At 36.1% G+C, this 27,719-nt stretch overlaps 1 protein-coding gene across 1 annotated transcript; it reads left to right on the forward strand.

Moving 5' to 3' along the window:
• The first annotated feature begins 1,761 nt into the window (after nucleotides 1-1,761).
• Nucleotides 1,762-27,275, forward strand: LOC123696523 (kinesin-like protein KIF12). Its single transcript, XM_045642794.1, has 13 exons — nucleotides 1,762-3,294; nucleotides 3,647-3,791; nucleotides 10,505-10,597; nucleotides 12,075-12,228; nucleotides 13,671-13,802; nucleotides 21,795-21,935; nucleotides 22,265-22,406; nucleotides 23,231-23,467; nucleotides 23,813-23,928; nucleotides 24,233-24,337; nucleotides 24,732-24,849; nucleotides 25,138-25,354; nucleotides 26,895-27,275. The coding sequence occupies exons 1-13, from the start codon at nucleotides 3,144-3,146 to the stop codon at nucleotides 27,016-27,018; spliced, it is 1,875 nt and encodes a 624-aa protein (XP_045498750.1). The 5' UTR covers nucleotides 1,762-3,143; the 3' UTR covers nucleotides 27,019-27,275.
• The last annotated feature ends 444 nt before the right edge of the window (nucleotides 27,276-27,719 follow it).

Consider the following 27,719-nt stretch of genomic DNA (forward strand, 5'->3'; position numbering starts at 1 on the left):
ATTTCTATGTTAAAATATGATCTAAGAAATAACTCGCGAGGCCGGGTTAAATATTAATTTCATCCACAAAAATATTAAATCAAAAGTTACGTCTAAGAATGACTATTTCGTACAGATGGAGGAATTACTTTATAATATGATAATAATTCTGTGTCCCAGATATATATTATGTCATAATAACGTATTGAAGACTTCATCCTTAGCTTCATCTTATACGAAACTATCTACTATTTCCCTTTGTTCAACAAAGGGAAATAGTTCAAGGCCACTCTCATCTCCATTATTATATACATCCAAAATTATGCATAACGAGCATCCTTTGCAATACAACATCAACATAATATATGATTTTATTATCATTAAATGTATTTTTGTACGCAATTCAAGCATACTTCACTGTTACGCGGCAGAGGGCACTATAATCGCTTTCTTCCGGAATATATTATTGTAACATACCTACCTTTAATATTTTTATAAAAATTCTGCTAGAATTTATTAACATTCATACAAAACAATAAAAAATATACATGTTATTTTCATAGACTTTAAGTCACGGAATGTATAAAAGGAAATAATATTAACGAAATAAAAAGTACTTTTTCATTCGTATAATAAGTAGGTACCTGAAAAGGCTAAAACGAGGACGATGATGATGACGATCTACTTACTATCTACCATTTGTTTTATGTGTACCTACACTCTATCTCTATACCCTGTGTCTACCAAACTTTTTTCAGATAGATATGATGAACCATTCTTAGGTGAAATACCTACTTGGGTAAGATTAAAAAAACTTCCAACTTTTTATAGAAGAAAGTGATTAGTGTGACGTTTTAATATAAAAGCTTAAGTTCATAAATTGCTTTGTGACAATATTGTGATTAGTAACATCGATTTCCCATTAATGGTAAAATGTGATGGTCAGACTCAGACCGGAAAAGATTTTTATACAATAGCATTATCATTTACTTTTACTAATACCTGTAGTTTCAGAGAAAGAGGAAAACTTTTTTAAAGATAAAGCAAAACAGATATGAGATAAAAAACATGACAGATAATTTTTGTGCTTGGGGTTTAAAAAAAACACTCGATATTTTCAACTAGGTATGTATTTATATTGGCATCACTAGTTTCAGTTTGCTTCTCCATTTTCCTCCCCTTTTCGTAAAAAATATTGTAGGTGAGTTTCGTCCACCGAAGCATTCTGTCCCTCAGCCCCCGGAATCACAGACACAATAGAAAATCTATTGTGTCGCGGTCTCATTGGGCCGCTCGGTGGTCAATGGGCTAAACATCAATAAATATTCGTTGTAAAATTTTGAATATTTCTCATTAATTATACTTACTACCTTTAATATTGGCTTGTAATCAACGATAACTTTAATTTAACAAACGATAAAAATGATAAATGACTTGCTTTTTGTCAGCACAAATTGGTTTTGGGTGCTAAATAAGCTTAAAAAATTAATATGAACGTTGAATTGAAGCCCTATGTAATACGGTCTAGATTTACTTCAAGGATTTTGGCCAATCTATGTCTGAAAAAGAGCCTTTTTGACCCATTTTCTCTAATTACTTATTTCCTTAGAAGGTCAAATGATGTTATGAGTTTGTAACTGTTACCGTAATTCGACTCATTATATGTTTGTTGTGTTGTATTTCATATAATAATTAAGAAAAATTGTTTTTGTATATTACTCAAGGAAACAATTTATTAAAATCTATTGAGTTCTTTCAGCTTAAATAAATACCCACTTATTTAACTAGAAGAGTTACCGCATTAGAGAAGGACCAAGTGATAAATGTTAGCAATTAATATAATTATTATTCAATACAATAACTAGGTACCTATTAAAGTTACCAAAAGGTTGGACAAATCATCGACTTTGTGGTATTTCACTTGACCATGTAGTTACCTAACTCTCCATACCTAAATTATGTCCATTTTCAATAATTTATACATATAAAATAAACTAAAACATTAATATTCATTGATATAAACGATCAATCAAAAGATTTATCGACTAGAAAAGCACTGAAAACTAAAGATTCGGTACACGTGCAATGAAATAAAGTAGGTACCTATCAAGATTTACCGTTTCAGTTTTAACTTACATACATTTAGAAAATAAACTGATAAATCAATTTGACGATAACTTCACTGCTGTCTCATAAACAATTCATACCTATATAAGAGCGTGGTGTGAAAGACAACCGACGTATAAAATATGAACATGCCGTAATTATTTTAGGGGTGGAATGTGTAGACATAAGGAAGCATTGTTGAATATTAGAAATATTATATGTACTTATTACCGAAAATGTTGTGTGGAAATCAATAACGGAATTTTGTGTTGAAATATTGTGAAAGAAATGCGGATCGCATTTTTTTTATTGTAAAATGCGAAAAAAAAATGCTGGTTTGATTATTTTTTTTTACATTTTTAGTCATTCAATTTAATCAAAAAAGTCAGTCAATTTTATTCGCTAGGTTATACAAAAGAAAAATATAGCCTTATCAAAATTAACAATTATTGGGAAATTTAAATGATGTTTAAAAACATTTGTGAATTTTCATCATATTTGTTTCAACTATACCTTACGTTTCAATAACAACAAAAAAGAGTTTTATTTTTCAAATCGCTTATTATATTATTGAACTTCGATAAAACTAATAGTGTATACTTGGCTTTATTGTCTGTAAGGGAAAATCGAATCATATCAGTGGTAACCGCGCGTGGTTTCTACACGGTCGCGTCGCCATTTTGAAAAAGAAAAAACTGGCGCCAATTTTCTTGTGAAAAAAAATTGACGTCATTGTGCGCGGGAAATATTATAACAATAAAAAATATTGTTAGGTACATAGTTATGAAATAAATATTTTATTCGCATATAAATGAAGTTAAATTACAATACCTACGTAATAAAAGAGCAAACTAATACGTTTGAAATTAAAACCCGCATAACTTTTAACGTTGTTATCAAAATTTAAAAACAAATTAGTCTATAAAAGCGTCGTAAAATTAACTAGTGACAATTTACCAATACCTTTCACCTGAAGAACACAGCTGTTAATAAGTTAATGGGTGTATTATGACAAAAATAGTGTTTTACGAAAAAAATGTCACATTACAAAAAAGAGCATGTCGCTGAAGAATTTACAATTATTTCAACCGCTATCACAAAACATGGTATACCACCATAGACATGCTACTCCTATGAAAGCGCCTCCTTCAGCTTTGTCGAGAAGCATTTCAAAATCTGCTGAGACGTTGGCTGGATCTACAAAATACGGTAAGTTTAAATTTTGTCCTACTTATCTCTTTCAATTTCAAAAGTCGATTGTCAAATATGTGTGAATTCATTTTTGAATAAGAAAGTTGAGACACTGCGGGAAAATATAACGTAGGTCATTACCTAGTACCTACCTTTAAAAACTACAGCTGACTAAAGTCTAAATTAAAAACTGAAGAATGTGGAATCGATTTTATTATATTAATTGTTATCTAATAACTAACATTGAAATAAAATTACTTAGAAATTTGCTATACAATTAGCGAGGAGTTTCAAAAGAAAGCCTTCTGTTTGTAGATATGTTTTTACATACAAACCAATCAGGTAGCTACTAATTTAATTAACTAAACAGGTATAGAACTCAAAGCCCGCAAAGCAAGGAGCACAGAACAGCCTGGAGTAGGGCTCTCAAAAGGCATCAGTACTGTGGGGTTGCCAGCATTGGTGAAATGGACTGGAGATGATGACAGCCTTCGCAGTAGATCTAGGAATGGCAGGTAAGGTTCTTTAGATTTGTCAGAAGTAAATAATAGTAATAGGTTTATCAGACGTAAATAAAGCACATATTAGTAGTTACTACATAAGAGATAAATTAATCCATACGATAATTAATATTGTTAAAAATACGCACATAAAGCCATGCAATTATTGTATTGTACCTGATCCTTGATAGGTGTACAAAGTTTGAATTAAATCTGTCCGTTTAAAGTGTCTCAATATCGAGGTCTATCTCGAGTCGGTTACATACAAACATACAGATGAAGCTAATAAGAGCGTGTTAAAATAATTTTGCAAGGTTATAAGTACTTACTACGTGTGAAAATGAATATAAAAAATTCGACTGCATGGCTATTTTTATATTTTTCTACTAAATACAATGGAACTTTTAAAAAAGGCGGAGGTTCACAATTTGGCCAGTATTTTTTTTTGTTTTTAAAGTAGAGACATAGAACTCATATACATAGGTTCTGATGATGCTTCTGCAAATCTATTTTATATTGATAAATATTAAATTATTATTTTCTGGAAAAAAAGAAAGTGATATTTGTTTTCATCCATTTATTAGAATTAAGAATTGTTAATCAAATAAGTTTACGTCGGCCGACAAAAGTTTCAAATTGATGGTAAATGGCGAAATTATGTTAAGACCATTCAAAAGTGCTTCTAGTTCAGGATACATCGCCCATTTTTGCAAGTGACTACTATCAAGCTGATTTTCCGTTTGTAGCTTTATTTTGATGAGACACCGAATAATTTCGTGTACGAAACTCTCGATTGTGGTAGGTAACAGAGATAACAAGGATAAAATTTTTTGATTTGATGGTTCTCAAATATCTATTACGCAATTTGTAGGACAATATGTCTGTTGAATTATATAAACATTAACTAAGTGAAAACAAAAAAATCAGCTTGTTAGTAATCATTTATGATGACCTTGTTATCGATACACTTTGGAAAGGGGGACTCTTTGAACAAACCATAGATTTTGTAGGACAAATATTTTTTCGAATAATTAAGGTAATTATCTTGAGATTGAACAAAAAAAAATCAGTAAGTAATAAATATTATTTGAGAACCATCAAATCATATCATAAATTCATATCGGTAATAATCAATTCATATCGGTCTGAGAATCGGACATCAATGTTTCATACCCCTAAGTGATAAGAAGCTGAACATTTGCTAATTAATACCGCTAGTTATGCATATAACCGCAATCCCACCTTGAACCCATCACCGCAAAGTGTATAAGATTGCCTAATAAATATTAAATGCGCAATCAGTCACTAGAACCCCTAACATGGCACGCAACCCTCCGTTTTTGTAAATGGATAGCGGTAAATGGACGGCCAAAGGGCAGTGTTGCCATGACGAAATACGTGATTCAATTTTTGTTTTCTAGGAATTTTGGTTAACGTTTTTTGGTTGAATTTTATGTGTGTAATATCAACTAATTTTAATAGTATGTTGTCACAGGTTTATGTTTATACTAGCTTACCGCCCGCGGCTTCGCCCGCTTTGACTTAAACCTAATAAATTATACTAAAACCTTCCTCTTGAATCACTCGATCTACGTATTAAAAAAAAAACCGCATCAAAATCCGTTGCGTAGTTTGAAAGATACAAAGGGACATAAGGGACAGAGAAAGTGACTTTGTTTTAAACTAGATATGTAAGTAGTAGGTAGTGAAGAGGCATTAAAGTTTGGTTTACTGAAAGTTGATGTAGTAACTAAAATATTGTAACAATTCTCTGATCGTGTAATTTCAATGGTAATGAAAAAATAAGTTTGGAAAATCCAAAAGTGCACGCCTCATAATCTTATCCTTTACAATAAAATTGATTATTTATAAAGGTGTATATAATATAAGTATGTAGATACACTTGTTCTCATGTGCCAATGCTCTTGTACTGTCTCAAGATCTTTCAAGGTGTCACTACTGTTAAATTAGATGGTAATTTAAATTGAAAATTAACAGGCTCGATAGAGCCTGGCGCCAAGTACCGTTCAACACATGTGCGTAGCACGTGTGCGCCAGCTCTTCGAGTCTCTAGGTATACCGTAATCAGAACGGTATTTTGAGGTTGTAAAATTTATTTTTTTCCCAAAAATTGCACATGAAAGTTTTTTTATTTTCTACATGTTCAATTTTATAAAATAATTTTTTTTAATAATTATTTATTAATTATTATTTTTGTTTATTTAATAACAATTAAACCACATCGAATCAGACCCTGAAAAATGAAAGGGTTCTATTCCTGAGCATACTCAAGCGTAGGAGAAAAAAAAAGACTCGATTAGTAAAGTATTTCGGTCGCTATCGTGTTAACAAGAAAATCCTCCGCACATACAGACACACGGACGTCCAAGACAGAACTTTTTTAAACTGTTTTTTAACTAGTTTAACACGTTAGCTGCGAAACAGGGCTTGAAACACCCTGTCCGTGTCTCGTCATTATAGCGGTAGGAAAAAACGTAAACTTCTCTGTCGTGCGGGAGGCATAACTTCCATCTGGTTCAGTGTAGGAAAGTGATATCTATATATCTGAGATGTGCTATTGATTCCTAGTTCAATGGTATACCGACCTTAATACCGGGTTTCTTAGACCTCGTGCCGCACTGAACAAATAAAAATTCTAACACAGTGCGGAACGAGGTTGCGAACACCTCGTACCACCGCGCACCTCGTACCGCACCCTAAGCTAGCTCACGCGGTTAGTGTTGTGCAACGCATTCGAGACTATTTGTGGAACAACTTATTGAAGCGTTTACAAAGAATGACTTGAATGTAGATACAGGTAATTTACAAACATCCTAACTACTCGTTATAATAAATATCGTTAATAGAAACGTGAATGTGACATGTTGAGTAACTTTCTTCAAATAGGTTGATAATCATGATTACTATTAGTGTGTTTGTTCATTGAATCAACTAGCGGCAAATCCAAAACACCCGGCAATCGGTGCATGGCTCATCAAAATTTAACTCTTGCCCAAGTCAACAAGCCAACAAACAAGGCACATCATCTCTTAAAGGGATCAAAGATGAGGAGACGTGTAGGATGTTACTAAAAACTCCGCACCTTCTTAACAAGTCGTGAGGCTGACAAAAAAAGTAAAGAAAATTCTCACAGAATGCACTGGTTGCAAACAATATTACCTATTGTTTGGCCTGTTTTAATGAAAAACATTCATAAGTTTGATAAATAAATACAATTAAATAAAATCGATATTTCTTTTCCCATCACTAAATTATATGAAAAACTGCTATTGTTCAGTGCGGTATGGGGTACATCAGACCCCACATTTTATTTTACCCCTAGAATCTAAACTAACAAATCTAACCACGGGCGACGGTAGATTTAGGTTAATGAACTCATTGTTAATAATAATCACGACAAAAGCCGCACACTTTGTCTTATTTGGCGCCAAAAAAACGATTTTGGTCTCCTACGGGCGGTGGGGTTTAATATGCCTCGTGCCGCCACAATCTCTGGTATAGGACAAGGTTTAAAACGACCCGTAACGCAGTAATGGAAAGTACAGATATTTCTGTGCCGCAGTGAACGTGTTAAATAACAAAAATGACATCAAAAATATCATGAATGTTAAAAATAGTGTTTTTTCTTAATATGTGTGTGTATGTATTATCTTACAAGTGCAATGTATGATACATAAAGACATTATAAGTTTGAAAAATCAGATGTTTTGCGCGAAGTGACAGTAGTACCCACCTCAACGCTTCGCTTATGAGGCGTGCAATAACGATTAGGTATCCGAAAATCATAATTTTGGCTACCTAATCGTTAAAATCGTCAAAATTATTTTTTGTTTATCATATTATATTAGTCCATAATAAATATGCAATCCAAACTAACAACTTTCGATTACCAATCTAACTATGAAATAAATCTTCTTACAATCATATTATTACGTCATACCATAAACATGTTGAGAACACAGAATTAATAAGAATTATTATTCATAGTTTTCGTTAAAACCTTCTGGGTCTATTAACCAAATCAAATAAGGGTTTTTGGGAGCTATAACCAAATGAATCATTCTTGCATGTAGGCTTTCCAATTGGTAGTGCTTTCATTAATAGTTAAGTTATTACTTATTAGTAATTTTGGTTATTTATTATAATTCGTCTAATAGCTTAATAAGTTTTCAATACGACCAATGTATAGAACATTATTACGTTATTCTATTTATTTTCAAAGCCAACATTTACTTAAGTATTTTTTTAATTTTTTTTTGTGAAATGATTGATTTGCATTTGTAGTTATTTTCTTTTCAGAAACGCACTATTCACTTGCATCAACCAACACAAGTTTTAATCAAAATTAATTATCATAAGTAAAAAAACCGAATTTACAGAAGTCGTCCAACAACTTTCCCAAACGTAAACGTATACCAATGTTAAATATAAATACCTGATTGTTAAAACAGTTTTCTCTGGAATATAAATTATATTGGATTTTATACGATCTTATCAATCACTCGATAAAACCCTAATAGGTACAATATGTTATTCCTATTGGCCTTTGACTATCATTCATCATAATGAGCCTTAAATACCTACTAGTTTAATATGATTGAATATGGCATGATCAGAATTGAATTAAAAAAAATAAACACTTTAAAATTGCTCTTAGAAAAACTCCATATAAAATTATATGAATACAAAGTATTGACAATAATATGAATTCTTAACTACCCTACACGAGTCAGAAACAATACATAGATATTTGCTTACAATTGCACGCACACATGCACAAACATTATTGATATGTTATCGACGTTTTGAGTTTTCTAATTAAGCTTTTTGACCCATTCATATGAAGTAGTTAGGTTTGGATGAGTCTAAGAATTCACTTCAGTTTTATATTAGCTTCACCTGTAATCTGTATGTTTGTACTGTGGTTTGTACGTAACCGACGCCTGTAGAAGCGTTTTGACCGACAGATTTAATTCAAACTTTGTACACTTATCAAGGATCTGTGATCTGTTTTATCTTATTGAAAGTGTTTTCTTTATTTTTTCTTACCTTATTATCATCGACCCAATTTTCTTTAAAATCTATATCACCCTGAAATACAACAGATGCAAAACTTACTTTTAATGATGTTTAACTATTAATACATAACATGTGACCTTTTGAAGTTTTCAAGGCTACATTGACAACTATCTAGCAGTTACCAGAAATTATTTTAAATTGATTAATGTTTACATATTCATTTTTCTCCATTTTCTTTCACAATCTAACGATTAGTGTAACAATTGCGCATTGAGAGTAAAATTTCAAGGTATTTCATGTTTATACCATAACGTCGTCACGTCAGTATGGCGACGATTTTGGTATCTTTGAATCGTGCCAAGAAGTTTCACTTCTGACACGTGTGCACACAAATACTTTTTCTTGGAACATTTATTTACCGATTACACAGAAGGTCGAATATGTACCTACCTAAATGTGCCTATAATATGTTGACATTGATGTACAATCAAAACAACGGGCTTCGATCGTTATCAATGATTGGTGTTTGAGGAAATAATAGCTTCCGATGTGGCTAACATGTTTTCTATGTACAGGAATATCGCTTTTATATAAACGGCTAAGTTATGAAATAATTTCTCTAAGCTTTTATTTATTATGGACTTTATAGTTTTGTTTATATTAATTTTCCTTTTTATTTGACTTCAAAATGAGTGGTTAGGTATATGTTTGTATTAATATTATTATTTAAGCAAATTAAAGGGCATTGAAACTTTCTGGCATATCAAACCCGCCGCCATTTTGATTTTTTTTCAAAATCGCGGCGCACGATTAAAGTGCTAGGTATGGATAGAGGATACATAGACAAACAAAAAATGTCTAATAACATAGTACCCTAAAGCGTCACATTACCGAGATATTTGGAGGTAAATAACAGTTTATTGGAAGAAAGTAGGTAGATTCATTACATAAAAACATACGTACATTACATAAAAATGTAAGTAATGTAATGAATACCTACTTTCTTCCTGTAATAATAATAATATACCTGGGAGTGATTAGTTGGAGATAATATTATGCTTACAGACACGTAATAAGTCCATTTTTAGTGTTTGTCGTACTCATAAGTGAATATTTACCTCCAAATATCTCGGTAATGTGGCGCTTTAGGGTACTATGTTATTAGACATTTTTTGTTCGTCTATGTGTCCTCTATCCATACATACCACTTTAATCGTGCGCCGCGATTTTGAAAAAAAATCAAAATGGCGGCGGGTCGATATGCCAGCGTCCATACAAAAAGTTTCAAACCCCTTTGCATCTTAGTTACGACTTGCATTTTGGCCATTTTAACAGGTCGTTCTAAAAACGATTCCATCTACTTTACTTGTAACTACCATGTTAGTAGGTACTAGGTATGTAGGTACACTAAAAAAACCACAGGAGAAAACAATGCAAATATTCTAGAACTTTTCCGAGGTTTTAAAGTAACACACGAGGTATGCAATATGCATACTGTTTTTGAATAACGGCTATTTAACATGCTGTACTTACTTACTGTAACTAAAACAAATGTATGTACCTAACATCTTTATACCATGTTTATCGTAAATAAGGAATTATGAATTATGAACGAACTAAAATTAGGCTTCAGGAGTATGTAGAAAACGAAATAAAATTATTTAAGTGGTAAATTATTTATTTTTAAGTGGTAGCAGTAGAGCCGGCAGCGTCGATAGAAGCACTCGAGGGTCCAGCACTACCCTTAACTCTGACGAGGATAATATTAACGTAGTTATAAGGTAAGAGTAATATAAATAAAGGTACGATATTTATTAGATTATATTTATCTTCAAATTGGTGTACCTATTTATTGCTTGAACTTGTAACTTTTTAGTTTTTAGTTCAGTGGACAGTGCTAATCTAGTACTTACCTACATTAAGCTTAATAAAAATAAATTTGCTCAAACGGTACAATTTTTCTAAAAAACTAATATAATTTAAACAGCAAAAAAGATATTGAAGAACGACAGAATAGATTCTCATGTAACCAAATGATCGAACTAATCTTGTAGACATCGCAAAAATTAGCTTAGTCATTGTTTTTTTCATTTTGAAAGGTAATAAAAGTATGCAAAAAAAAAGAAAAATTATCATAGTTAGTATTTTAAGCAAATAAACCTAAGAATTTTTTTTAACAATTATTTTAAAAATAATTTATTTAAAAAAAATATAGTCGTGGTTACTAATTTCTTTAATTCTAATTTGTAATTAAAATTGCATAATATTTGTCACACCAATGGGATCGTTAATATTATTTAATAAGATTTTTAATGTCAAGAATATCGCAATTAAATAATGTACCCAGTCAGATTTCAGAAAGGTTCAAATATTTACAAGATATTCTTTGAATATAAACACAGAAACTCATTACAACAATTTTAACTATCGAAGAATATACAAAATCAACAAGGAAACTTAATTGAATGTTTTTCCAAAACACCCCACATGTGGGGGCATGTCTAACAGCCAACAGGAAGGTTGTTGACATTGACTAATAAAATGCTATCGATTTTCCGCTGTTAACGAGGTGGCGTCAATTAAAATAGATATGTATTGCGTTAACATATTTCAGTAATTAATGCACAAAATATGTAAATTTCCTCCTGCTGTCGTGGGATTATATATGCCAAGAATATAGGTGTGCCGTGTGTTTAAGTACTTATCACCTATTTTATATCTCTGCAATAGTATTGTAAATTTTGCGGTTGAAAGTGACACTTAAACCGCAACATTTTTAAGTGTGTTTTCTACAATCAAATAAAACTTTATTTAATACTAACTGTGCCCCGCGGTTTTACCCGAATCACTCCGCTTCTGATGGACTTAGCGTGATGATAGGTTTATAGCCTAGACCTAGAGCCTCGATAAATGGGTTATCTAACACCGAAATATTTTTTTTAATCGGACCAGTAATTCTGAGATTAGAGCTTTCAAACAAACAAACTCTTCATAAGTATTATTATTATAGAAAAGTCATTCATACCTTTAATGACTGCAGATATAAGTAGGAGATCTGTTTCTCTACCAGAGGTAGAGTCTTCTAGGGATCTAATAATATTTCTTGGAGTAGAAAATATAACCCTATTAGAACTATAGGTACTAAGAATTAAATTTACTTATATTAGAAAAGATGGAGTACTTTTACTTTTTTTCATTTTTAGTGTATATTTTCAGCGTATCCAGGATGAGTAATCGCTATTAAATATAATTTTTTAGAGTACGACCAGTGAATGAAAAAGAGCGGTCAGTGCGGGAGGTGAACATGCTCGAATTCCCTGGGAAAGGACAGATCATATGCCACGGAACTACACCCGGGCAGAAGCCTAAAGTGTTCTCCTATAATGTTGTTTTTGAACCAGCTGCAACACAGGTAAAGTAAATAACGTAAACTTAGAGCATTGGTGCTGGTTTAATGCTATGAGGACGTAAAATATGGTATAGATGTAGGATTTGTCAACAGACCCAAGTAATTTTCTTCGTTGCATTTCTTGTAAAGTTTGCTTTTATTTTTGTTATACATTAATGACATTTTTAATATTATAAAACATAAATGTATACTATTTGCAGATGACATCTCAATTATTGTGACATCTAATAAAATTAATTGCACTATTAAAGATCATGAAATTGACATTAATTCCACAATTGACAAAATGATACGATGGCTTGAAAATAAAAATTTATTTATTAACCTTAAAAAATCAAAATTCATACAATTTAATAAATCTTCCAATAAAAAATTTAACATTGCTTTAGACATAAACAAAATTGACGCATTACAAAATATTAAATATTTAGGTATTACAATAGATGATAATTTGGACTGGAAGGCTCATGTAGGTGATGTATGTAATAAAATTAATAGATTCGTTTACGCGCTTAGACGGGTTAAAGTTACCACAAATTTAGAGACTGCCGTGACAGCATACCGTGCCTACGTAGAATCACACCTTCGCTATGGATTAGTATTATGGGGTAACAGTACTGCTAGGGATAGGGCATTCATTGCGCAAAAACGATGCATGAGAGCCATCTGTGGAATAGCACCCACTGAATCATGTCGACCCTTATTTAAAAAGCTTGGTTTATTACCCCTACCTTGTTTATATATTTTTGAACTGTGTAAGTATGTTTGTTTTTAGAAATAGCAGTTTGTTTAAAACATCCTCTCAACTAAACTCGAGATCACGAAGGGATCCGAATAAATTAATTTTACGAGAGAACCCTCGTATCGTCAAATACAGGGATAGTTGCGTGGGGATGGCCGTTAAAATATTCAATCATCTGCCAAATAACTTAAAGACGTGTAATGATTATAAATTTAGAAAACATCTTCTTAATTGGCTTAATGAAAAAAACTTCTATACCATAAAGGAGTTCATGGAAAGTTCAACCCGAACAGACCATTAACTCCTTTATGGTACCTAATTACTTTTGCATGCTTGTATTGGCTGAACATGTTTGTGCTTTATTAATATAATTGTATCACCATTGAATACCATGTTTAAAGCAAAATAAAGATTTTATTTATTTATTTATTTACTTGCTCATTTGTTTTTCGATTATTTTGCTGTTTTTTTCGTAGGCAAATAATTCTCAACTTTTAAACTCAAGTAAATATTGTCTGGGTTGTCTTTTGGGATTTTTAAAAAATCAAAAAATGCTTTCTTTATTTTATATTTTAGGTACGATTAAACTTTATGGATGAATTTACGGACATTTCCCTATTAAACTTTGAAACCAAAAGAAATAGAGAATCACTCCTTTATTTACGATAACAGACCTTTAAAAAATAAATTTAACTTTCAACAGGAAGACGTTCTAGAATATTCCGGTGTGAAGCGGTTATTAGAGATGGCGGTAGAGGGGTTCTCATGTACCGCGTTTTGTTACGGACAGACTGGGAGTGGGAAAACTCACACTCTTACTGGACCACCTGGATTGGTAATTATTGATTTCTATATTGATGACAACTGTAAAATTATAAGAATTTTAATGTTTTTGTTTCATGTGGTGTGGGCTCCTACCCACATTCACTTCTTAAGCCATTTTTTAGAACAAACATTTTTTCCGGATTGATAGTGATAATGTAAAAAGATGGTGTTTTAAATATTCAGATTTTCCACATAGGTACCTATTACAGAGGGACATTTTCCTTGAATCCTTAATTGTATAACTTTTCTAGTTTATATATAAAGAATTTTACTTCAGAGATTTCGTTTTTATCACTTATTACTAAGTAAAATATAAAATTAACCTTTTAATACAAAGGAGATGACATCTATCCAGAAATTAATAGTTACAACCACATAAAGAAGAAACTACCCTCCATACATTTATAAAAAATATGAAAGTAAAAAAATCGTCCTATAACCTTTCACTGCATACGACATCAATGGTCAATCGGATCGATTGTCACCTTCATACGCGAGGTATAGACAAATAACCGCGAATTATTCAACAAGACAAATTGAACTTTATTTTATGAAATAAAATTTATTTTAAATTCTTGATAAAAAATAGCTGATGAGCATGACATTTTATGTAATACCTTTACACGCGACATTCGTTTCTCATATACAAATAAAAAATGTCCAGCCCTCTTTCAACCACTTTGAGGTATCCTAACAAACTTTAGCAAGGTTCCATCTTTATTTTCAATATTACGTTCGGAGTCTAGCAAAACCTAGTAGACAGTATTTTGTATTACTAACCAGGACAAAGTTAACTACCTATCGTAATTATAAGATACTTTTTGTATTCTTATGGATAGGTACCCAATTTCTGGCTCTACTTCCAGAACATTCCAAAAGCAAAATGAGAAAATTCCCTTATGTTAACTTAGTATTTTAAGCATAGGCCTATATCTATTATTAACATTTCATTTACTTCACTACGAAAAAAAACATCTATTTCTCAACAAATAACACCAAAATCACTCAGAATGCGATAATACCAGTAATTGCATTTGGTATTGACCTGACAACTAAAAGCTCTTCGCGTGTTTAAGCGACGGTATGTTAATGATAATATTATTATCTACGTATTTACCACTTTGTTTTTGTTAGCCGTTCGTTAACATTGTGACGTAAAGAAAAAAGCTATAATTTAGATTGATTGGAACTTGGTGGTTGAAATATTATGAGCTTATTTTATTTGTAATACTAACTATTAATTATAGCCCCGGTCAGTGGACTGTATGTTCTTGAATAGGGTTGAGGCGCAGAGGTTCCCACTTGTTGATTAAAACTCGCAGCGATTTCCAAGGTGATTTATTTACCATACAATATTTACAAATCTTACAGCTTAAGTACATTTCTATCCTACTTAAAACTAACGGTGGGTACGATGAGTAACATGAGCGTAAGGGCACAATACGCCCCGCCCACTCGACCCCACTACTGCGGCCCGGTGCCGTTTTCACTGGGTATAGCGCGCATCACGTTGGCGCGCTCTCCACTGCCCGTCGCTCGGCACCGCCGTTGTCCGTGTAGTCGCCGTCCGCAACAGCCTCCCCCCGGTGAAGTCCTCGGGACGCAGCCTCTTCAACGGGAAGGACGACGACCTTTGTTACCGGTCGCTTTAACAGGTGTCCTCTTGTTTCCACGATGACGCTTCTGACTTCCCCATCAGGTCCGGGAAATATTTTCATAATTCGTCCTCGTGGCCATACATTTCTTGGAAGCGCAGCGTCGGCAACAATGACAATATCGCCGACCTTTAGCTCTTGCTCGCTTCGTCGCAGGTGGCCGCGTGGGTTGAGTGTTGGTAAGTACTCGCGTACCCACCGCCGCCAAAACTCGTTCGCTAGCGCTTGAGCTTTCTTCCATGTTCTTTTTGTTACATGTTCACATGCGCCTACTAATGGCATGTCGGAAGGGCCACCCAACAGAAAATGGTTCGGAGTGAGTGCCTCCGGGTCCTCTGGTGTCACCGGCACGTGTGTTAGCGGTCGAGCATTGATCGTGTGCTCAACCTCCGCTAACAGCGTAATTAATATCTCTTCGTGCGGTTCTTTTTGGAAAAGTACGGCGAGAAGCGAAGTCTTTACAGAACGAATAAGTCTCTCCCACGCGCCGCCTTGATGTGGTGCGCCGGGAGTGATGTATTTCCAGTTCATTCGCTGTTGTAGGCCATAGTCTTTAAGTTCACTTTCCCATACTTCAATGGCTCGACGTAACTCAGTATCGGCGCCGCGGAAATTAGTTGCGTTGTCTGAGTACATAACTCGCGGCCACCCACGTCGCGCTGCCATACGTCGCATCGCCATTATTGCCGAATCCGTAGTGAGAGTGCCGACTAACTCTATGTGTACAGCCCGTGTTGAAAGGCAAGTAAATAGAGCCCCCCAGCGCTTCTCTCTTCGGCGTCCTATTGTGATCGTCATTGGACCGAAATAGTCGAGTCCGCAATTCGTGAATGGTCGCACGAATGCCTCGGTCCGCTCCGCAGGTAGGTCACCGAAGTTCGGCATAGTGGGCGTGGCCTTCTTTATACGACATGTCGAGCATTCCTTCGCTACGGCCTTAACTGTCGGTCTGACTCGCAATATCCAATATCGCTGCCGTAGGTCATTAACCACACGCTCATTGTTCGCGTGCAGCGCTCTTTCATGTTCTCTTCGCACTAATAGTCTTGTGAAGCGATGACCGCCGTCTAATATGACGGGAAACTTGCATACGTTCGGTATGGCTGCGTGCTTCAAGCGGCCGTTCAGTTGCAGGAGGCCGTATTCGTCTAGCACGGGGTCAAGTTTGGCTAGTCTGCTGCTTCGACATATTGACTTTTTGTTCGTCAATCTTTCTATATCTTCCTCAAACTTGTCACGTTGTGAGGCTTTTATTGCTAAGCGTTCGGCTTCTTCTAGCAAATTAGCGTCGAGCGTCGTCTTGATTTTCTTCGCTCGATTTATAAACATAAGCACATAGGCGATCGCTCGTATGTAACGCTCGTATTTTGAAAAGCGTGTTACATCCGGTACGCTCTGTCGTATGTCGGCTCGTTCTGTGGCTGTGTGATGTTCAACAGCCGCCACTTCTAGCCACGGTGCTTGTTCGGGCCATGATTCCCTCGGTTCGCGTAGGAATGCAGGGCCGGTGAACCAACGGTCGTTCTCGTTCTTTTCTTCGTTATTGATACGAGTCGCGTCGTCCGCCACATTGTCGGCGGTAGGCACCCACCGCCATTGATTTATCTTCGTTAATTCGGCTATTTCACCCAGCCTGTTCGCCACGAATGGAGTGTGACGAGCTTTATCGTTTCGAATCCACTGCAATACGGTTGTTGAGTCCGTCCAATATGTGTGACTCGCCACGGCTAGTCTATGCTCCTTTAGTATAGCGGACGCAAGACGTACGCCGATTAGTGCGGCCTGCAGCTCGAGTCTTGGAATGCTTTGTGTTTTCAACGGCGCTACTCGCGCTTTAGCAGATATCAGCGCTATGCGTACGTTTCCGTTCGGCTCTTCGGAGCGCCAGTAGGCGGCGCTTGCGTACGCTTGCTCAGAGGCATCGCAGAAAACGTGGAGTTCGACTTTAACTCCCCCCGTATTGCCGTACCATCGTGGTATTCGCAGCTTGGTGATGTCATTTAATCGTTTCAGCCAGTCATCGAAGTTAGCGTAGTCTTCTGCCGGTATGGGCTCGTCCCAATCAAGCTTCAGCCTCCATAAATTTTGAAGTATTATTTTGGCCGTGATTGTATAATAGCTTATGAGTCCCAGCGGGTCGAAGATTGACATCACCGTTCCTAGCGCTTCCCTCTTTGAAGGAGGTCGACGGCGCTCTTTCACGTCGGTGTGAATCCTCGCTAAACATGTGTTGAAAGAAAGTTTATCTTCTCGCGGGATCCACACCATTCCCAATGTCTTATTCATATCGTGGTTAGTGGCCACTAGACTCGCGGTCGCCCGTGTTCGCAGGTCGAACGGCGTGTGTTGTATCACCGTGTCGCGATTACTACTCCACCCAGCTAATGTGAAGCTAGCGTGGGCGTGCACATGTATGACTTCCTTGATTGTTTGTATAGCTTCGTCTTCGGTCCTGAAGCTATCGACGAAGTCATCCATATAATGATTTTTCGTTATCGCTTCATATGCTAGCGGATGCGATAATCGGAAATCTTCAGCGTTCTTGTTTCTAACGCTGTGTGCGATGAATGGCGAACTACGAGCCCCAAATATCATTGAAGTCATTTTGAACGTTTTCGGAGGGCTCGTTCTATCATCGCCTCGCCAAAGGAAAAGCTGCGCGCCTTGATCTTGTTTTCTAATCTTAATTTGAAGAAACATTTCTTTAACGTCGGCCGTCACTGCGACTTCATTTTCTCTATATTTGTAGAGTATTCCCGGCAGTGACTGAAGTAAGTCGGGGCCGTCTAGCAGCTCGTCATTTAGGCAGACGCCCTTATCTCTTGCGGCCGCGTCGAACACTACTCTGAGTTTTCCCGGCTTGTTTGGGTTAACGACTGCGAAGTGCGGGAGATACCACGTAGTAGTCGCCGGTAAGTCATCGTTTGTTACCGGTGCGGCGTATCCCTTGTTAATAAGATTTTGAATCTCCGCCGTGTATGCATGTTTGAATTCTTCGCATCGGTCCATTTTGTTCTCAATGGATTTTAACCTTTTTCTAGCCATCTCATAGTTTAACGGTAGCGTAGGTTTGTCGGTTCGCCATGGCAGGCCTACTTCAAAACGTCCGTCAATGCGACGTGCCGTTTCTTCGAATATGCGTATAGCGCGCTCGTCGACACTCGATTTTCTTTGTGTTACTTTTATACCGAGTGCGTCGATTTCGTAGCTTTTCTTCATTAGTTTTTCCAACGATTTGTTACTAACGCAGTCATCGTCGTTTTCATACGTATGTAACACATTTTCACGACTTAATGTTGTTTTGGGTGTGGTGCCGTGTATGACCCACCCTAGTCGTGTGAGTGACGCTACAGGTTCGCCACGTTTGCCGGTTCTCAGCTTTCTTGATATAATCAAGTCCCAGTTATCGGACCCGATTAACAACTTCGGTTTGACTTTACCGATGACGTCTTTCAAAGGCAATCCTTTTAAATGATTGTATTTCAGCGTGTTCGCGCTTATTGTTTGTCCACCTATTGCTAGGTTTGTCATTGTTCGCACACGGATCGCGTGTGACGCTCCATTGTTTCGTCGGCTTATCTTAATTTGCACCGATCTACTGTTCATAATGTCGCTTGACGCCCCCACCCCGCTTATTCGTAGGGGTTGCGTAGGTCCGTTTAATTCAAGCTCTCGTGCGAGGTCTTCATCGATCAATGATATTGTTGATCCCTCGTCTAATAAAGCATACGTTTTGATTTGCTTTTCGCCATCCGATTTTATATACACCGGACATACTTTTAATAAAACAGCTTGGTTGTTGCTGTTAATAGTAGTCGAGAGTACAACTTCAGTCGGTTTCTCTTCGATCGCTATTTTTTCTTCATGTAACATCGGGTGATGCGGTTTATCGCACCCGTCTATGTCGCATCTTTTATGCTTGCACCGGGATCGCAGGTGCGTGCTAACAATGCATTGAAAACAGGCTCGCGCCTTCTTCATTCGTTCCCAACGTTGACTTAGCGACATATTTGCAAATTCTTTGCACTTTGGTGTTTCATGCTCGCGCCCGCAACATAAGCAACTTATCTTTTTATCATCATTATTAGTCGCATAAATGTTCGCGCGGCGTAGCGGTCGACTTTCTCTTTTTTCAACTGTTGTTGTCTCTGTCTTCTTACTGTAGTTGTATGTAAGTTGTAGATCCGCTTCTTTGATGAGATAATTCGACAATGTGAGAAATATGGGTTCATATGTCGTGCCATGTGCTTGACCGTAGTCCGTCCACCGTGCTTGATAGTGCAGGCTCAATTTATTTAATATTTCTCTGACGAGCATCGTACTATTAACGTAGCTTCTATCCTCTATGCTGTTTAACAGCCAAGCTATATTTTGTACTTTCACGGCGAATTGGTTAAGTTCTACAGCCGTCGTGCCGGGTCGCGGCAGCTTCTTGATCTCATCCATTGCACGGTCGATAATTATTTCGGGTCGACCATAGCATTGGTTAAGCGTTCTCATTATTAGCTCAGGATCGTTCGTTGTGCTTAATAGAACCGCAACAGTGTCGCGTGCGGCTCCCGTTAAACAAGCACGTAACCTGGCTAGATTTTCAATGTTTGTATATTTGTACAGTCGCGTCGTGTCCTCGTACGCGGCCTTGAAGTACAGCCATTCTGTTACGTTTCCATTGAACTGAGGTAAATCGAAGCCTTGTCTTGGAGGCGGCCTTTGTCTCGTCAGCTCCTCAAAGACTTCAGTTAGCTTTTCTATCCCGCGATCTCGGGATCTTGCTCTCGGTGTTCCGACTTTCGTTGTGTCGTGTTCTACGACGGGTGACTCATCTCTACGTTGCCCGACCGTATCTTTAGTCCACGCGACTTGCCGCGATGACTCCCCCCGTGTTGGAAAAGGGGCGTCACCGTGTCTTTGTGGTATAGCGGTCGCTTCTTGGCTGTGTCTTTTGAGCCAGTCTTGTACTCTATCAGTTGACTCTATCGGTAGCGCGTCCGTTCTGTCAACAACGCTAGCGTCGTCAGCAATTCTAGCAATGTTCGCTTCCATTTCTTTAAGTATCTGTTCTTTTTCGAGCGCTATCATCTTCTTTTCGAGCGCTAGTAGCTTGCTTCCTGCCTCTGCTTGTGCTTCCTTCATTCGCGATCTCACAGATCTCGTCGTTCTGACTGAGGCCTGTGACCGAGTGTCGTCTACTCGCGTTTCCGTTTCTGCGGGTGCTGTCGTCGTCGTTTCTCGTAGCTCAGACGGTGATGCGGGCGGTCTTGTATGTGTAACGGCCGCTGCATCCGCCTCGTCTGTCTTCTTCGGTCGGTTGCGGGTCATCATCTTCCCTAACGTCCCTAACGTCCCTAGCAGCCCTAACAGCCCACGGCGAGGTGCTGTAGTAACAGTGTTCGCTCACCGTGAGAATGGAAAAGGTGGATGAGGTAGGAAGGAACTACCCAGCAGAGGACGCAAGTGCGTGAGGTTGCTCGAGGACAAGGAGGAACACCTTGCCCCGTCAGCGTGCCTACAGTCCGGCCCTCACACGATCTCGCGCCTTACCGGCGAAGTCGAACTGTACAGTCGCGTTGGATGCGAACTGGTGACTGCGTTCGAACAGTCACTCCCGCCTTGCGGCGTTAACTGCGTGCGCCCGTTTGGCACCGTTAGGTGGGCTAACACACAGCCGCGGTAAACCGCGTTAGATAAATCAGCCTCGTAGACACGCAGCGCAGTCGTCGTTCGGCTGAGCGTCTTGTGCTTAAGACTGAAGATACGCAACGTTCGTAGCTCGGCGTATTATCTTCTTTCTTCTTAATAAGCACGTCGTCTTCGCAGTGAAGTTTGCTTCAACAAAATCCGGCGCGTCGATGGACCAGGCACTATTAATTATAGCCCCGGTCAGTGGACTGTATGTTCTTGAATAGGGTTGAGGCGCAGAGGTTCCCACTTGTTGATTAAAACTCGCAGCGATTTCCAAGGTGATTTATTTACCATACAATATTTACAAATCTTACAGCTTAAGTACATTTCTATCCTACTTAAAACTAACGGTGGGTACGATGAGTAACATGAGCGTAAGGGCACAATACGCCCCGCCCACTCGACCCCACTACTGCGGCCCGGTGCCGTTTTCACTGGGTATAGCGCGCATCACGTTGGCGCGCTCTCCACTGCCCGTCGCTCGGCACCGCCGTTGTCCGTGTAGTCGCCGTCCGCAACACTAACTGTCAAATATGTGTAAAAAATAGTAATTTTCTAAATTTTCTGCGTACCGACAGGGCAACGACTATCAAATCAGTACAATAAACGTTAGATAGATTCGGGTACTTTTAACTCTTTTTTCACTTATTTATTACATTATTCAGGTAGAAAGTGGTGCGAGTCCATACGCGCCAGACCACGGTCTGGTTGTCAGATCGTTTGTGTATCTGTTCCGTCTGATACGAGATCAGCCGGAAAGTCATTTTGTGCTAAAAGCCTCATTTCTGGAGATTTATAATGAAAAGGTATTAAAATTGTTTCGTTTTTATTTGCAATTCTAAAATTTAGTTAATACTGGCTTCCGCCCGCGACTACGTCCGCGCGGAAAAATTAATAAAAAAAAAGATTTATTTTTTTCTTACGTATTTTTCCGGGATATAAAGTATCCTATTTTATGCCCAGGATAATAAGGTATAATTATACCAAGTTTCATCGAAATAAAACCGTTAGTTTTTTTAATAGTAATCTTAGATAGCTTAAATAATAACCATAAATAGCTTGACTTTATAATTATATCACTAATTAGTATTTTAAATTCATTTATTTCTTGAATAATATTATTGATTTTTTTTAGGTGATAGATTTACTAAACCCCGGCAGTGCAAGAAAACCGCTCCAAGTGCGATGGTCAAAAGAGAGCCGAAGCTTTTACGTAGAAAACTTGTTTATGGTAGACTGTGAAGAGTTAGACGATCTATTTGCTGTACTGGAAGAAGGTATATAGATTTTTATGAGAATTAATTAAGAAGTACCTATATGACCTATACCTACTAGCAAAATATTTGTAAGATTTTCCATTCTCATTCAATAAACAATTGGTTTGCTCACAAACTGTCCATACCTTTTCACGTTTAGACTTCCCTGTAAGCGTCATTTCAAAATCTTCTCCTCAGTACCGTAGCAGTTAGGTTGGTACTTGGTAGATACGTGTAGATAATGTTATTAAGATATTAACTAACTTCGTGTAAAATAAAAAACAATTAATATTAACTTCGTGGACCTCAATTTTAACGAAATTCAATTTTGTACATAGACGTCTCTACATTTAGACTTCATATCTTAATCGTCTTCTACCTTTGCTCCATAGTCCATATTGTTTCGTCCATAGACCTGTAAACATTTAGACTTCCCTCTACCAAATCTACCATTATTGTATAGGAATGCGTAACCGCGCAGTCGGTTCTCACTCAATGAACTCTCACTCTTCCCACTCACACACATTACTATGTGTGCGAGTGAGACGGGACGTGCGCACCGATGGTGACGTCACGTGCTCTACACATGGAAAGATCATTTTCGTAGACCTTAATATTGAAAGATTATAATTATAGACATTTTATATAGACATTTACATTTTATAATTCTCCAAAATTAGACTTTCCTACATGCTTCATTTTGAAATCTTCTTCTACTATTGCTCAATATTGTTTTGTTCATAGACCTCTTCACATTTAGACTCCCTTTCACCGGTCCATAAACCTATTTACATATAGACCCTTCGGCCTTCCTTGACCAAATCTTCATTTATCCTTCTCTGTAGGAATGCGTAACCGCGCAGTCGGTTCTCACTCAATGAACTCTCACTCTTCCCGCTCACACACATTATTGTGTGTGCGAGTGAGACGGGATGTGCGCACCGATGGTGACGTCACGTGCTCTACACACGGGAAGATTAACTTCGTGGACCTCGCGGGCAGTGAGATGACCAAAAGGACCAATAGTACGGGAAAAACTTTGGAAGAGGCGAATAATATTAATCGGAGTTTGATGGTTTTGGGTGAGTACATTTTTTTGATACAGTATTAAGTAAAATATTTGGTTAGTGCGAATTCCCAGAAAAAAGAGAAGTAAATAAAAATCTTATTAACTGCCTATTGAATATTTAAGTACCTTATTGCTTGGTTTGGATAAGAATATTAAAACTTATAACTTACTCTCTTAGAAAGTCTAACGATTAACCGATCTGGACGAACTTTAAGTAGGTAGGTACCTACCTTGACAATTCAGTATGAAAATAGAGTTGATGGAACTGTAATTATCATCAATGAATCTACGATAACGCTATTTTTACACATGAACATAAACATAATGATAATAATCTATAATAATTTAAAATTTTCAGGATATTGTATAGCTCAACTAAGTGATGGCAAGAAGCGTGGTCACATACCCTACAGAGACAGTAAGCTGACCAAATTACTGGCTGATAGTCTCGCTGGGAACGGAGTTACGCTTATGGTAAGGATATCAATGGTATGATGAATAACGGTTTAGATATAGATTTACCAAATTCAGAATTAACTGACCAGACAGACCTCGATGTAAGATTTAATATTGAATTTTAAGAACTTGAATTTCAACTGTTAAACCCTAATAACAATTATTACTGTCAGTATAAGTTTTAAAAATTACGTTAATGCAATAATTAAGGAATAATAAAGATACAGAAGAAAATAAATTACCTCTTTAGAAGATATAATTATTGATGCTACTGAGAATATTATTAAAATTGTTTTTAAAATTATAACAATGTTCGATTTAGATTGCGTGTATAGCCCCAACGAAGTCAAATTTGAGCGAGACGATAAATACATTACGATACGCAGCAAGAGCTAAGAAGATCAAATCGAAACCTATTGTAAAAATGGTAAGTATTTTGTACTAGACGACCTTTATATAGAAGTAAATGTATTGGATATTTTAAAAGAAGCTATGCACAATCTAGGTGTTATGGTTAGTTATAGCGAAGTTCTGAAAATAATTTAGTGGAAAACGTGGTGAGTAGAATTATATCAGAAGAAAAGAGCGTGTGTGCCGAGCACACATGTCAGAAGTGAAACTTCTTTGGCAAGATACAAATATGCCAAAATCGTCGCCTTTTACCATGACGTGACGGTATTGCCATGACGCGACTTTGAAATTTTACTCTCAACGCACATAAAGAAGTTTCACTTAAAAATTTAGTCAGTAGGTAGAATTACCAGAAAAAAAAAATTAACAGTGATGATGATGATGATTATTAAATTTTCTTATTTATTTAGGATGCAAGGGATGCTTTGATCCTTAGTCTAAAACGAGAAGTGGAAAGTCTGCAAGCCGAAAATAGTCATCTCCGTACCGCACTACACATACAGACAGATTATAATATGGATGCTTACGGTAAGTTTTTAAATTGAATTAGCGTATTTTAATATGAATCTTGAAATTTTCGGAACTAGCTCTTACAATTTAAAATATATTCTTACTAATGTTCTTACAACAAAAGTAGGAGAAGACGACTTTGTCAAACCCAACTATTAAATCAACAAACAGAAAATTAAAAAACATTATTTTCAAGGGCATAATATGCCAAAATAAAATATCCACCAATAAATCCCTACTCAACTTCTTTTCTACCACAACAAAGATAAACAACCACTAAACTCATTTATCTAATAAAAACCACAGGCCAAAGAAAACGCCAACTCCCAATCGAACCGAACAAACTGTACCAACTTCCACAATCAGAGCTCGTGGAACTGATCCAACTCCACATGGAAGAGAACTCAGCACTGCGACACGAGAACACAGAACTCTTCTCGATAAGAGACCAGCTGGCGAGGGACCAGGAGATATTGAGCAGAGAGAACGAGAGATTGCTCAAGAAACTGGAAGATGTTAATTCGTAAGTAGCTTTTAATAACTCAGGCCCCGGAACCACAGACACAATAGAAAATCTATTGTGTCTGGTAATCGGGCCGCTTGGGGCTCAATGGGTTAAATACAAAATAAAGGCATTTTTGATGATATGAAACCAAGTAAGGTAACCCAGAAGATATTGACCAGGAAAAACTAGAGATTGCTCAAGAAACTGGAAGATGTTAATTCGTAAGTAGTTAATAATTTAAAAATATAGGTAGGCAATTTTAGATGATATGGAACCAAGTAAGGACCCAGAAGATATTGAGCGAGAACCAGAAACTGTTCAAGTAGATAATTCGTAAGTAGATTTAAACTTTAAAATATAGGCAATTTTAGACGGTATGGAACCAACTTGTAAAATCACAGATAATGACCAAGAAGAACAAGAAATTGCATAAGAATTGGAAGACGGTTAATTCGTAAGTAGCTCAGTATGAACTGATTTTTAAATTTCTATTGTATACGATAACGTCTCGATAAAGCAGAGAGAAGGTGAGTTAATTTGTTAATGTAATAAAGGCATTAAAGAGATTCTCCTTTTTTCAACCTACCCTCAAATATTTTCTCAAGTCAAGGTCTCTTTACCTAATTTTTACCTTTCAAATAAATAATATCTAACCCAGATTCAGAATTCAAAATTAAAAATAATTATTAAAATTCCTGTTTCAAATATTTTTCCATAGGACATTATTTGGATGAGCTGTTTATAAAACAGGTTAGTCAAGAGATTGGACTGCATGACATTCACTGTTTAAAATCTTAAATTATAATAATACAATTTTAAAATAAATTATAATTAATGACCAGTGGAATTTCAGCATGTATAACACTGCATGAAAATTTAAATGTTACACACTGTGGTTACACAGGTTCGTTTAAAATTCTAAACATAATAGTATTGTAAATAAATCAAATTATTATCAATAAAATGACTATAGGTAAAACTTCCTAGCACCGTATTTTATACAAAGAATAGCTTTATATAATAAACATATTAATAACTAGCTTCCGCCCGCGACTCCGTCCGCGCGGAAAAATTAAGAAAAATTAAGATTTTTTTTTCTACGTATTTTTCCGGGATAAAAAGTATCCTATTTTATGCCCAGGATAATAAGGAATAATTATACCAAGTTTCATCGAAATCGAACCGTTAGTTTTCACGTGATGCCTGAACATACAGACAGACAGACAGACAAAAATTTTTTTAATCACATATTTGGGCTTGGTATCGATCCAGTAACACCCTGCTATTTATTTTTTCCATAATTTCAATGTACAGAATTGACCCTTCTACAGATTTATTATATGTATACATTGGTCCATATCCAAACCATATTTTGTCAAACATGGGAAGGTCAATACCATACTCATATGATATTTTTAAGAACCAATGTAGCCCATTCCATAATAGAGCACAAATACATAGATGTTTTCATTCGTAGCTATGAATTCCAGAATGAATATAATACAATCTTTATAAGAAACTATAGCACACAATTATATATCATTTCTGAATTCTCTAGTGTTTGCATCAGATCGCCTATAATTCCTGCTCGACCAGCGTATTCCCATGTTGGATCAAATGAATCAAATATCTGGACGAACACTGCAAGTTCTACCAATAGTGTTACTAGTGAAGATAGATAAGCGAATTATGCTTATTTTTATTTGTGTATATTATTTTATATTCGGTATAGGTAGATGCACAATTCCTAGAGACCAGAATTGTTTCCAAAATTCTCTTAAAGATAATCAAGTATATTGTGAAAAATACACCACAAGTGTAAAAATATAACTTTGAATTAAATTATCTATGTCAATATTATAAGAAATTATTGTGTTTGTATGTATTTGTAAAATAAAGATATGTGTACATTAATGTGTGTCTACCCTAAATTTAGAACAGGTAAAATAATGTATTACTTTAATAAATAATAAATATGATTAAGTATGGCAATAAAGACAATAATATATTTTATAGACATATATTTTGTGCTTGTGTGAATAACGGTAGATATTTGAATTTTATCCAGATATTAATATAATGTCTATAATTATAAGCTTTTTTGAATATAATTTATGTGCAAAATTGTTAATGTATAAAGACAGCAGTATTATTTACTACTAGCTGTACCGCGCGGTTTCACCCGCATGGCTCCGCTCCTGTTGGTCTTAGCGTGAATTGGCTATCTAAAAGCTAAAGAGTTTTTCAAATCGGACGATTAGTTCCCGAGATTAGCGCGTTCAAACAAACGAACTCTTTAGTTTTTGTAATATTAGTATAGATCAGCAGTTTTGAAGTTTCAATCTAGAAAACTTGCATTATAAAATAATCTGTTAGATGTGTT

This window comes from Colias croceus, chromosome 12 (genome assembly GCF_905220415.1).
Source record: "Colias croceus chromosome 12, ilColCroc2.1".
NCBI lineage: Eukaryota > Metazoa > Arthropoda > Insecta > Lepidoptera > Pieridae > Colias > Colias croceus.